The 13,586-nt window shown below is 37.7% G+C and overlaps 1 protein-coding gene across 5 annotated transcripts; it reads left to right on the top strand.

Annotated features, from left to right (window-relative positions):
* Window positions 1–3,087: 3,087 nt before the first annotated feature.
* LOC112165051 (leucine-rich repeat receptor protein kinase HPCA1) lies at window positions 3,088–12,107 on the top strand. Of its 5 annotated transcripts, none has more exons than XM_024301446.2 (14): window positions 6,571–6,724; window positions 6,892–6,943; window positions 7,154–7,228; window positions 7,324–7,395; window positions 7,568–7,717; window positions 7,822–7,896; window positions 8,136–8,207; window positions 8,317–8,388; window positions 8,943–8,985; window positions 9,084–9,151; window positions 10,167–10,275; window positions 10,982–11,089; window positions 11,198–11,294; window positions 11,759–12,107. In XM_024301446.2, the coding sequence occupies exons 1-9, from the start codon at window positions 6,712–6,714 to the stop codon at window positions 8,950–8,952; spliced, it is 591 nt and encodes a 196-aa protein (XP_024157214.1). In that variant the 5' UTR covers window positions 6,571–6,711; the 3' UTR covers window positions 8,953–8,985; window positions 9,084–9,151; window positions 10,167–10,275; window positions 10,982–11,089; window positions 11,198–11,294; window positions 11,759–12,107. The 5 variants fall into 5 exon arrangements, with proteins under 5 accessions (XP_024157212.1, XP_024157211.1, XP_024157214.1 ...); XM_040519760.1 differs by having other exon boundaries at window positions 9,084–9,157; XM_024301445.2 differs by having other exon boundaries at window positions 9,084–9,208.
* Window positions 12,108–13,586: the final 1,479 nt, after the last annotated feature.

The raw sequence follows: 13,586 nt of genomic DNA, 5'->3' as shown, positions 1-13,586 counted from the left end.
TCAATTGGATCACCTCATCAGTCATGGCCTTGTACAGAATTGACAGTACAAGTCCATTAGCATCTTCCCACTTGACATACTCTTCACTTTCCTCATTCGTTGGTGCCTTAATGGTACCGGTGACATGACCCATCTTATGGATTCCATGAAGGTGAGCGGAAATCATCTTCTTCCATGTCCTATAATTCCCAGGTTCATTCAGTTTTGCTCCTCCGAATGAACCTGATGAAGAATTTGAGTTTTGAACTTAGACTTCAACTTTTTGAATACCGGAATTGTTGGTATTCCCTCCTTCTAGAAGTGGAGCATCAGGACCAGCCATTGGAATACCGACGAAAAAACAATATGCAGCGGAATTGAGACAGAAGGTATGTTCGACAAGTCGAGAGGGATTAATCGTCTAGTCAAGAAGTAGCAGTACTTCCTAAGTAAAGAGAAAAGAAATCTTATCCTTGGGTGTTGCCTATCGCGCAACCTTTCGGTAACTCCTTTTAATGCGACCAGGTAAGGAGGGTTAAGATTTTGGTGGAGCAATGCTCACTTTTCAACCTTTCGGTTACCTTTCTCTTATTCGATCCTTGGCCTAGACATCGCATTAATTGGATGGACGTAGTGGTGTTGGGCGAGTAAGCTCGACGTTACAAGGATAAAATTCACCTTCTAAAAGATAGAGAACAATCCTAACCTCCGAATTAGAGGAAGGAACAATCTTACCCCTAGAGTGTGAGGAAAGAAGAATGAAGGAAAAACAAAGAGACTAAGTCCTCTCGGATCTTCGCTCTGATACCAAGTTAAACAGAGACAAGCGTGGCCCGTGGCCCACCATTGTACCTATACTGTCCCAACTTAACCACCTGATAGGTGTTGAGTTTTAATCACAAAAGGCCTCGGTACAATTGGGTGAGATCCACCCACTTATAAGTTATATTTTATTTGTCACTTTTCCAATGTGGGATCATTCCTCTCCAACAGTAAGCCTACTGTTTCAATAAAACCACGCCCATTAGAATCTTTGAGATCAAATATAAAAGCGCAGCATTCCGTTTTTGAACGAGAGAGGCAAAATAAGAACAAATTGGTAACATGGAGACCTTGACGGCTTTAATACCTGGCTAGCAACAACAACGCCTCACACCATATCCAGGCACCAATTGAGAATGAGCCAAATGTATGAGCCTAACAGTATATTTGGCAATATCCTTCAGATAATTGAGCATAGCGTGCCGATACTTGCGGCCCAAAAATAAGTCACTATGGTTTTGGGTTACAACCTCGCCCATTCTAGAGTCCATGAGGAAAACAAGCCCTAGGATTTAGTAGCAGAAACCAACTAGGAATCTTCATTCAATAATCCTTTTATGGCAAGAAACCACCGAAACCCTATAAATACCAGTTTCAAAGGTAAACAACACACAAACTCTCAATCAACTAATCGCACGGATTACTCAATTCTCTCCGGAGCAAGCGCTACCTTCAACCTAATTGAAACTAGCAAAGCCAGGGTCACACCCTAGCATCCCAGCAAAGCTAAAGTCACGCTTTAGCAAACCTTGTGCTTTCTGCTACTTCTCGGTGATTGCTCTACGTAGCCTACAACGCTAAGTATTGATTCGGTGACCCAAGAGAGCACAACCAAAGTCCTTATCTGTAAGGCATAGAAAAGAACCTTGTGACGAGGTTGGTGCTCTTTTCGTCCATAACGTTTGAACAAGAAGCAAGATCAAGGGATGCCCCGACAACTGCACCCTCGGTGTTGGCACGCTTGCGCATCATCACCAGAAAAGAGACTGTTTGCTAGCCCAAATTAGGTTGCAGCCAAACACCAAAGTCTACCTATCAACAACTCACTTGAATAAGATTCAAACCTGGTTCAACTGAAAAAGAACGAACGACAACTCACACATGCACAAAGTTTCAAATTTGGGAAATCAACTAAAACACCATGCAGATGATGAACCTCGGCACAAGATGAAAATTGAACAGAAATGGGAGAATGGCAGTGTTGAGAGAGCGAGCGCAGCGAGAGGCCCGAAGAAGTGTTAATGTGGTTGATGACGGGTCATTTATACTAACAACGTATGGCAGTGTCGTATTAAAAGACAAAATTGGGGGCAAAATCATTATTTTAGCACCGGCTCAGCTCGAGCTCATAACCGATGACCAACTTTAGTATAATTACATTTTCTCAAGTACAAATTCATGAATAGTGGAAAGAGAAGCTGCTTAGCTATTTTAGTTAGGGTAGGACTATTTCCATCCCACCAAATGCTTTGTTCACCCTAAAATTACAATTAAATTTTTATCTTTAAACTTCCCTTTCACCCTCAAATAATTTAGATAAAAAAATATCACCATTGAAAAGTAAAATGAAAAAAATAAGCACACCATCTTGTTGTAATTCCATTTTATATCTTTCATTGTACAACTTTAATTCTATGTGTTGTAATTATCTATATAAAGAGACCCCTATTATCAATGAAAGTACGATTCAATTCTTTCCCAATTTAATTTTCCTTAAACAGAGATCTCATTTTTTTTCAAAATTCCGATAGATATGTAAAAACTAATATTTTAATCCTTAGACCAAACTATTGAGTTTGTACCTGCTTATTGCTCAAAATAGTCTAGCACTTGAAAGTAATAAACCCATTTACAAGAAATTAGCAAATCATAGTTCTCTATATCTTTCTCAATCTTGCAAATATGGTTTAGTACGCACATCATTTGTTTGTCTCTGTTTATGCTCAAAATATGAGTTCTCTATAACATCGAGTGAATAGACATATTTACAGGACATAGTGCAATTATCGAGTCACAGTCTGCAATATCTTCCTCATTCCTGAAATTAACTGTTTAAATCCGAGTCACAAAAACGTGTTGATTAGGAAGCAGATGACTGCTGATTGACCGGCATAACCATGGATATGAAAGTTTACACTAATTTACTGTGGTTTTCCACTAGCAGAAAGCCAGAAAAGCATAGCTGTTAATAAAGTTAAAACCAATAATGTATACCAAGTATCAACAACTATCGTAACGGTTCATAGCATATAGCACTATATATGTTGTTCCTTTTTCTTTTTGACTGTTGCTGAGAAAACGCGTTGCTCTTTTTCTGTGCTCATTTGGCTCCTTTCGCATTTTTTCACTAGCGGGGTCTTTTGTACATTTCCTCTGCTTTTCTCAAAAGTGAAACTGACTCTGGCTTTTGCTCTTGTTGATTTCTAAGTCCACTCAACTCTCATTCCATTTGCAAAGGAGAAATAACAACTTTGGAGTCAACGGAGCAACAGATCTGAAGTTGAGAATCACAGGAAGCTTGCAAAGGCGATCAGATCTGAAGCTTGTTTTGACAGGTACTACTTACAGTGTTGAAAATATGTTAAATCTAGTTCAAAATAAATGTTGAGGCTGATTTAGATCTCAGAACTGGAGTCATTACGAATTAACGATCCACATTACTTTTCTGTCTAATCAGGAAACCATGGCTCTGGAAGTTGTGGGTGGAGCTTTTCTCTCTTCTGCTCTTGCTGTTCTGTTTGAGAGGATGGCTTCCGGTCCGGTTGTTGACTTCATCCGAGGAAAGAAGACCACCGCTGGGCTGCTCCATAAGTTGAAGATGAAGTTGTTGTTGGTTAATAACTTTCTCGATGATGCAGAGGAGAAGCAACTCAGAAACTCTAGAGTCAGGGATTGGCTTAATGAGCTTAAAGATGTTATCTTTCATGCCGATGACCTGTTGGATGACATCAAGACTGAAGCTCTGCGTTGCAAGATGGAAGAAGAAGATTCTGGAAGAAGCCGCATAAATCAGGTGTTAAGGAGACTCAAGTTTAGTTCTATTTCCATTCATAAATTTGACAAAAGTCTGGAACCCAGGATAAGGGATATTCTTGACAGACTGCAACTTATTGTCGACGGAAAAGATGTGCTTGATTTGAAAGAAGGTTTTAAGGATAGACCACAAGGACTGCTTACGACTTCTTTGGTAGAAGAGTCTAGTGTATTTGGACGCGATGAAGAAAAGGAGGCCATCATCAAGTTATTGTTAGCGGATGGTATGACTGGAAATAAGATAGATGTGCTTCCAATTGTGGGCATGGGTGGGCTTGGAAAGACCACTATTGCTCAACTCGCATACAACGATGACAGAGTCAAGCGACATTTTGAGTATCAATCATGGTCTTGTGTTTCAGTAGAATTTGATGTTATCAAAATAACACAGACAATTTATGGGGCGGTCACTTCACAAACTTGTAACATCACAGATCTAGACATGCTTCAAGTTGAACTAAAGAAGGCGTTGTCAGGGAAGAAATTTCTGTTTGTTCTTGATGATGTTTGGAATGTGAATTTAAAGAACTGGGATAGCTTGAGCCGACCCTTTGAGAGTGGAGGTCATGGAAGTAAGATCATTGTCACAACACGGGATGAAGGTGTCGCACGCAAGATGGGTACCCTTCAAAGTCAACATCTAATGCAACTAACAGAGGAAGACTGCTGGTCGTTGTTCTCAAAACATGCCTTCTGGAATGGAAGAGATCCGTCGCTTGAAGTGATTGGAAAACAGATTGTTCAAAAGTGTAAAGGACTCCCTTTAGCTGCAAAATCACTTGGGGGTCTTTTACGTTCTGAACCAAGTATTGAAAATTGGAAAGAAATATTGAACAATGACATATGGGAGTTGCGGGATGAGGAGAATGACATTTCGCCTGCTCTATGGTTGAGCTACCATTATCTCCCTCCACAGCTGAAGCGCTGTTTTGCTTACTGTTCCATATTTCCTCAAGATGATGAGTTTTACAAACCAGATCTGGTTTTGTTGTGGATGGCTGAAGATCTCTTACCGTCGAAATCGAATACTACAATAGAAAAGTTCGGAGATAAGTGCTTTGATGATCTAGTGTCAAGGTCATTTTTTCAACATGTACCTAGTCAGTTTTCTGGTGAGGCAGTTTTCACAATGCATGACCTTATCCATGACTTAGCAAAGTTTGTCTCCGGAGAGTTTTGTGTTAGGTTGGAGGACAATGACTCAGTGCTGGAAAATGTTAGCAAGAGTCGTCACTTTTCGTGTGCAACCGGCAGTTTTGATCAATGGGACAGTTTGTATGAAGCGAAGTATTTGAGGACCTTTCTAGTATCAGGATATAAATACCAACCTCCCAACTTAGATTTTGATATATTCTTGAAGCTTCAGTGTTTAAGAGTGCTCAAGTTATCAAGTTACAATATTGGTGAGCTGCCTAGTTCAATTAGCAAGTTGAAGCATCTAAGGCACTTGGACTTGTCTGACTCATCAATTAAAAAGTTGCCTGATGCAATGTGTACTTTATATAATTTACAGACGTTATTGTTGCGGGCTTGTCAAGCTCTAGTTGAGTTGCCAACTGATTTGGGAAGATTAATAAACTTGCGTCATCTTGATATTCGTGGCACTCCGGGGATACAAAAGATGCCACCAAGGATGGGCAAAATGAAAGATCTCCAAACATTAAGAGGTCGGTTTGTCCTAGACAAATACACTGGTGATAACATTGTGGAGATTAAAGAGCTTAAGCAGTTGCGCGGAACACTCTGGATCTCGGGGCTTCACCATATTGTGCATGTCACAGATGCCATTATGAGAAAGAAGAAGCATCTGGATGAATTAGTTTTGGAATGGGGAGGCAAGTCTGCTGATGACACCGACGATACACAAAAACAGAGAGATGTGCTGGAGAACCTCCAACCTCATACAAACCTAAAAAAACTCAAGATTCAATCTTATGGGGGCACAAGATTTCCAGGTTGGTTGGAAGATCATTCTAGTTTATCTAATCTGGTTCGTCTTCAGCTTCTGGATTGTGGAAATTGTTTGTCCTTGCCATCAGTTGAGCAGCTACCCTCCCTCCAAGAGCTTGAGATTGAAGGATTAATTAATGGAGTGGTGACTTGGGGTTCCAAGCCTTTTCCAAATCTTCGTACGCTTCGTCTGAAATCTTGTCCCGAGGTAACCGGGGCATTCACGTCAGCCTGCTTCCCAAAGCTTGAAAGCCTCGTATGGGAGGATGTGAATGTAGAATCTCTTAATTACCCTTCACTCCTCTCCCTTGTCCGACTTGAAATAATTTCATGCCCCAATTTTGTTTGTTTTCCCGATGCGCCCAATTTGAAGACCTTACTTGTCCAAAAATGTCCGAAACTGAGGTCATTGCCACAACACATGCACAACCTTCTCCCATCTCTCAGCTACTTGTTGCTATATGATTGTCCAGAATTGGAATCATTTCCCCAAGGGGGATTGCCGTCTAAGTTGGAAAAGTTGTTCATCCAGTCTTGCAAGAAACTCGTCATTGGAAACCGTATGCAGTGGGGTCTACCAACACTCACCTCTCTCAAAATCTTGAGCGTCGACTTTAAGGGATGTGAACAAGTTGTAGATTCATTTCCAGACGAGGGGCTGCTGCCCACCACTATTGAAGAACTCCGCATCTACAGTATTTCGAAGCTGGACGGCAAGGGGTTTACACAACTCACCTCTCTTAAAGAGTTGTCAATTTGCAATTGCCCTGAACTCCGGTGCTTGCCAGATGAAGGGCTACCCACTTCTATTAATCATCTGGAGATCGTTCGTTGTCCTTTACTAGAACAACGTTGCCACAGAGAGACGGGGAAAGATTGGCCCAAGATTGCTCACATCAAGACCATTTCTATCAATTACGAATATATATGATATGCAACGGTAATTATCCAATAATTCTCTGTTCTGGTACGGTTTAGTTAGTAAATTCTCCTCTCAACTGCTTCTTATAAACTGTAGGGTTAGCCAATTACCTCTGTTTCTCAATGCATTTGTTCATTTCTATACATCATCATTGTTTTGACCTCTACATTTGAATTCTTGTATAGGCTCCAGGTGCTTTGTAATTCCCTATTCCACTACTGAGATAGAAACTTCCAGGTGAGTCAAAACTATTTGTTAGTCGGCATAATGCAGATGTCATAAGATTTGCTACACACTCTCAAGGCTTGATGAACTTGCAATGTTACTTGTATCATCATAAAAAAATTGAAGAACCAATTTTCTACCAAGTTTTATAACTAGATAGAGCAAAATCTTGAGCAATTGGATAAGTATTCTAATTCTTTTTTCATGTTTCTCTTCCTCTAGGGATCTATCTTACAACAAGGGCCTGACAGGACCACTCCCAGCAGAAATTGGGAGTTTGAAGAAGCTATCTAACATGTGGGGAAATACTATTTTACTTGGAGGCCAACTGTTGAAACTACAATGCCATTGTAAAATCTTGTCATAAAATTGCTTGCTTGGGTCCATTGCAGAATTCCGGTTGGTTGCAGCTTCTCTGGTCTCATCCCTCCTACTGTAGGGTCCCTACAGGAGCTAGTATATATGTAAGAATTTTGTATTCCTTCATAAATGTTTTACAGCTCAGCTGAAAGATGAACATTCTTATGGATGTTATCTTGGATGCTGTAAATGACACGATTTGCTATATCTGCTCATCTATCTGAAATTTTCAAATATTTGGTGCTCAATTTGCTCTTTTTGTTTTTGAAACCACAGGTCTCTGAACTCTGGGAGGATACCATCTTCTATTGGTAGTCTGTCTAGACTATATTGGCTGGATCTAGCTGACAACAACCTTGAAGGACCCATCCCAGTCTCTGATAGTGGTGAACCTGGTCTTGACATTCTCAGTCATTGCAAGCACTTGTATGTCAACTTCCTTTTTTTTTCTTTTTTTTTTTCCCTATTGTCCATTGCTTGTCCTGTAATGGTATCCTTCAATCATCTAAGATTGTCTCCATATTTTGCAGTCATCTCGGAATGAATAAGCTCTCAGGCACAATTCCATCAAAGCTTTTGAGCTCAAACATGAGCCTGATACATGTGTAAGATTAAATACACGACGCACACACCCATACACAGATATATTGGAAATGTAGACACTGAGAATTGGGGATATCTGTGCATTATAGAAAGTGTGACCTGTTTTCCTTGGAGTCTTTTCATATTTATTGACCATTTTGAACATAAAACTTCCTAACTCCTTAACTCTCTAATATAGTTTATCCTCAGATTATTTTTCTTTCTCATACAATTAGCATCCCCTTATACATTTCCTGCTCAGGCTCTTCGAAAGTAATCAACTCATTGGCAGCATCCTTTCCAGCCTTGGACTTGTAAAGTCTTTGGAGGTTGTGTGAGTATCAATTCCACAAATTCTCTAATACATTATGTGGATTCTATTTTTTTGTTCTATTGTTCTCCGAATCAAGTTCTTTTAATGAAGTATAACTGTCTGATTACAGGCAATTTGATAGAAACATGTTAACTGGGCCTATTCCTCTGAGCCTCTACAGTCTTACAAATGTCTCTCAGCTGTGAGTAGATTAAAACCTTGCCAGATATTACTTTATACTGTTTCAGGAGAGTTGTTACTGTTCATTATGAAGAACCTTATAGAGGCCTCTGGTGATCATATTCTTAGATTCTTGTCTAATAACAAGCTAAGCGGCCCTGCTCCCAACCTTACTGGCATGAACCTTCTCCATTATGTGCAAGTTACAAATAATGGAGAAGGTTCATGCCAGTTATGTTACTTTAGTAAACATTTTTATGTTACATTTTCAACAATATGTTTCCTAGTAATGCTCGATTCATCCATGGCTACACATTTGTCAAGTTTCATGGATTTTCAGGGACTCAAGTCTCTCATTTCAATAATGTACTGTTAAATGTTAAAAACAAAATTGAAAGTAAAATATTCCCTTATGTATCAGAATGTGTATTCATAGTCTAATACTCTTAAACTAGTATCAAATTTTGACAGCTTTTATTTAAAATTATGCCAGGATTCTCTACGTTATGTCTTTGTTTTGGACCACATCAGAGTGTTTTCATAGATGAAGCAGTGATTGAAAGAATGTAATTGCAGGTGGCTCTAGTACTTTCAGCACCAACTTCATTGTCACCTCTTGGTATTTTTTTTAATAATTTTTTTGTTTCTTTTTGTCTTCGCCCCTCTTTTTTTTTTTCATTGACCCTTAGTTATTTTATTATTTTCAATTTTTGACAGGTTCCCTGGTTGATCCAGTTACTATCCAGTTTAGAGCCTCTGAATCATCAATTATTGAAAAGTTCTAGGTACAGGTCTGAGCTAAGCATTCTCTATGCAGATCTTCTTTTCTGAAGTTTTCTTAGGTACGTTATTTAAACTTGTATGCCTTGGTTCTAATTTGGACTTGACTATGTGTCTTTATGACTAATTTAGTTTGGTTTTTTTTTTCTTTGAATTCCTAAAATCAAGGAAATTGCCTGTATCGAATCACCATATCTATTTAGTCATATGTTTTAAGAGATGAACTCTTTATATGCACACCATCTGTTTTTGGAAATCCATGCTTCATTATCTTTCTAAATTTGATGAAGGATGACCAAATTATTGAGTTTGTAACTTATTGTATACTTGAAAGTGTAATTGTTTTGCTGTTTCTTTCTCGTCAAACCATTCAGTAATGCAATTAATAAAAAGATAGTGCAGTCTGGCTTGCATTGTTATAAGTTTAGGTTGATTTTACTCATTGGAAAGTCTCTAGAACCTCCAGTGTATAGACTCATGTATAGCACATGTATAATGTATTCCGATCGTCGAATCATGGTTCTTTATGTTTTCCTCATTGTATAAAATTGCTGGTTGAATCTGGGTCAGAAAAATGTATTTTATTTTATTTTTTGCTTTTTATTTATTTATTTATTTATTTTTTTATAAGTGGAGTAGATCAAGACGGTGAGATCTAAGAGACTTTATAGGAACGCTTAGAAACCCAGTACACAGATAACAAAATTATATGGATTGATTATATGTAAAGTAATTCTTAGGATACTTGAGGTTAGCATATATTGGTTTTTTTATAATTTCCATCCTGCTGGATAAGGTTGGTTTTTTTATAATTTCCATCCTGCTGGATAAGGTTAGCTACTTGAGTAACCTTTCTTTTCTTCGGAGCTTATGCATTGGTGATTATTAGATCAAATGTGAGTTTTATGCTGCTGAACATAATTCATCTCCTTCAAGTTTCAGGTGTTGAATCTGTAGTTATCTCCTTGGACTGGGCAGTACCTTCTTACAGATTTATTTTTATTTATTTTTTAATCGCAGGATTCCCTCCTCCCATAATTGGCAGGGGAATGTTTGCTGCTGTTTATAGGCTGTTGTTTTCTAATAAAAGAAAACTGTCGCAAACAGGATGTGTACAAAGAATTTCCTGGTAATCCTCGATTCATCCATGGCTGCACATTGCTCAACTTTGATGGATTATGTGTCAATATATATCATCCTGAGAAAGATGCATACTCTTGAATGTTAAAATACCAAAAACATTGCCTTATGTGTACATCAAACTGTGTGTTCATACTTCATATTCCTCTGCTCTTTAGCCTAAAAAAATTTCATCTTGAGACAGATGCATACTTTTGAATGTTAAAATACCAAAAACATTCCCTGATGGGTATATCAAACTGTGTGTTCATAGTCCTCTGCTCTTTAGCATCAAATATGACAGCTTTTTGTGGTCAAAGTTAGAGTGAGTTAGAGTAGGATTCTCTACATTGAAGTATTGTGAACCGAGTTAGATTGAGAGATTGAAAGAATTAACTGCAGATGCTTCTAGTACTTGAGGCACCACCTCCAATGGTTGAATATTGGCTTTCAATCTTCCCAAAAGTAAATGAAAATTTCTACTTGCATTCCTAAGTGCATTTTCTCTTCCAGAGTTGTCTAAGCCCTCGTTTGGTTTGAGAATAAAATTGATGGGAAACTTATTCCATTTTTTCTTATTGGGATGGGAAATCAAGATCTTGTAATGTTTGGGTATATAACAAAGCAAACAGAAAATTAATATTATTTAAGATATGGTTGACATTAACAACTATAAAATCAATATTTTCTTACTAAAATAGTGTAATTATTGCTAGAGTTGTGTAAATGATGCTAAGAAGTGACACAGCAAAATGAATCCCAAGGATGATGGAGGGATCCGTTCGGAATGGAGGAGATGGAATTCCATGAGGAAGTGGAAATGGGTAAGTTTAATTGTATCCTACTGCTTCTTTGTTTTCATTTTTCCTTATTTGAGTGGACTCTCTGGTATCTAAGTATCTAACTGTGTTTGTTTTGCAACTGAAATGCAGAATATGCAAAAGAGAAATCAGGTGACAAGTCTGCACAGAAGGCTGCAATTAAGGCTTACAAAAAATGAAAGAATTCTGATGCTGCACATCAGGATTGGTAATTCATTATGTCACTTTTTTTATTCTTTTTTTGTTTGTTCTACTATTCAGTTAATTGAAAAATGTAAAGTGAAACAATGACATCATTGAAATGCAGTGAGTTTGTGATTTTAATTTTAGATTATAGTTGCTGAGATATTTGTTAATGAGTAATGACAATACATAACAATGTGGCTTTATGACTCTGTTTCTGATTTGATAATCAAACTTTATCTGCAAGTTGTCATTTTATCACAGATTGTGTCATTACAATTGTGTTATGTTGTTAATGAGAAAATGAGACTATGAGAGTCTTCAAAGTGTGTTATGCTTGTGAATCTGTGATTGAGTGATTGAGTCATTCTTATTAACTGATTGAGTTAATCACTTTATATCATGTTATTAGATTTTAATTGTGAACACAACTAATATAGTGAACTATTGAACTTATGCGATTATGGTATTGGTTTCGAGATTGTGTAGGGAAGCAAACATTTGTGCTTGGTAATTGATTGCTGGTTTGCTGCAAGTGGAATGGATATCTTATCATGCCCAATATGCTTGTAGAAGAGTTGAACTGAAGCAGTAATGAATTAGTCAAACAATGTTCAAATCTTCAACTTTTTTTCTTGTTCTATTTGCATTTGAGTGTGACGTTATAATCTTGAGATAATGAGAGTAGATTACTAGACAATCTCATGTTATATTAATCTTCAATGCTTGCATCAGAAGTTTGTCTTGCAACACTTTGGCATGAAACTTCCAAAGTTTCAAGTTTCATAAACACTAACAATTCAAATTTGATTACGTATTTGATCTTTCATGCCTTTGTCACCCTTGTGGCTTTGTGTTTGCATTGGAATGTCATTGTTGATACTTGATAGATTAGATTACATTTTCTCAAGTACAAGTTCATGAGTAGTGGAAAGAGGGGCTGCTTAACTATTTTGACTAGTCATGTTGTTTGGGTCCAAAAACCTGAGAATTTGGACCCGGATGTTCTCGGTGGTTTTATTCGGTCCATGAAAAAACCTACTGGGCTGACCCGTGCCCAGCCTTATCCGTTCTCAGAGGAACCACTTTCCTAATGCTGCACATACTGATACTGATACTGACAAACATGAACTAGAAAATAGAAATATTTTTAAACCCAGTCAGATACTGCGTTACCGTCGAATTATTAAAGCCGAGGGGAATTGCCCGAGGCATCGAACACCATGTGTTTTTGGAAATGCATGCTTCATTGACTTCTGAATTTGATGGTTGATGACCAAATTATTGATGTTAGATATGTGCATTGCTCATTATGGTTTACGGTAAAGTATTTGTTTTGCTGTTTCTTTCTTGTTGAGCCATGAATCCAATGAGTAAGGACAGTGGAGAGTTTGGGCTTGCATAGGTATAAAGGTCGAGTATTGATTGGACACACTGGAGTCTGTAGAACCTCCGGTACGTACACCACTGTACACAACATAATGAAATTCTCGAAATCACAGATCTCCACATCTTCCTCACTCTTGAAATCAACCGCTTGGTTCTGGGTCACAAAATTGTGTTATTTAACAAGTGCAATTTATCAGGACCTTTAAATGTAAGTGGCTTTTAGGAAATCCTTGACTAATGCTGATCGACCAGCATAACCAGGGCTATTTAAGTTTATACCAACTGTTGGTTATGCTGAAGTTCTAGATTATTTTCCATCATCATAGTTGTTAAGAAAAATAATGTAGTCAGAGTTCCTAACAACTAATGTGTTAACAGTATTATGATGTTTCCTTTTGCCTTCTAAACTAAATGGGATCTGTGACCTATGTTTTCTAGTCTTCCTATCAGCCTTATAAAAAATTCAGAGAAAGACTATATTAAATCCATGAGGCCTGTCCAGTTAGGAACCTAGCACACGAAATTCCACTTTAAATATTGTCAATTATGCATTAAGAAATTGGAATATCTGATGAACATGACAATTATACTAATTTAGGCATCAGACGGAGAACGACGTGTTGCTGTTTTTTTGAGAATGATGTATTTGGTGAATTTCCTAAGCTTTTCTGGAATATGAAAACGACTCATCCTTGTCTTTCTTCTTGTTAGTATTGTTTTTCAATTCTTATCTCTTTGCAACGTATCTATTTGTTTTACTAGACATTATTATCCAAGTAACTTCCAAAGTGAAGACAGAAACAAAACTGAAACTCATTTTTCAAATTAGCTTTATCCTAGCAGCTGAGCTCAATAATATTCGGATAAACTAAAATACTAACCTAGTCCTTGTGATGAATTGAGCAACTCAACTGATTAATTTGATGAG

The sequence above is a fragment of the Rosa chinensis genome, chromosome 5, assembly GCF_002994745.2.
Source record: "Rosa chinensis cultivar Old Blush chromosome 5, RchiOBHm-V2, whole genome shotgun sequence".
Taxonomy (NCBI): domain Eukaryota; kingdom Viridiplantae; phylum Streptophyta; class Magnoliopsida; order Rosales; family Rosaceae; genus Rosa; species Rosa chinensis.
This window is presented reverse-complemented; position numbering and strand designations above follow the sequence as displayed.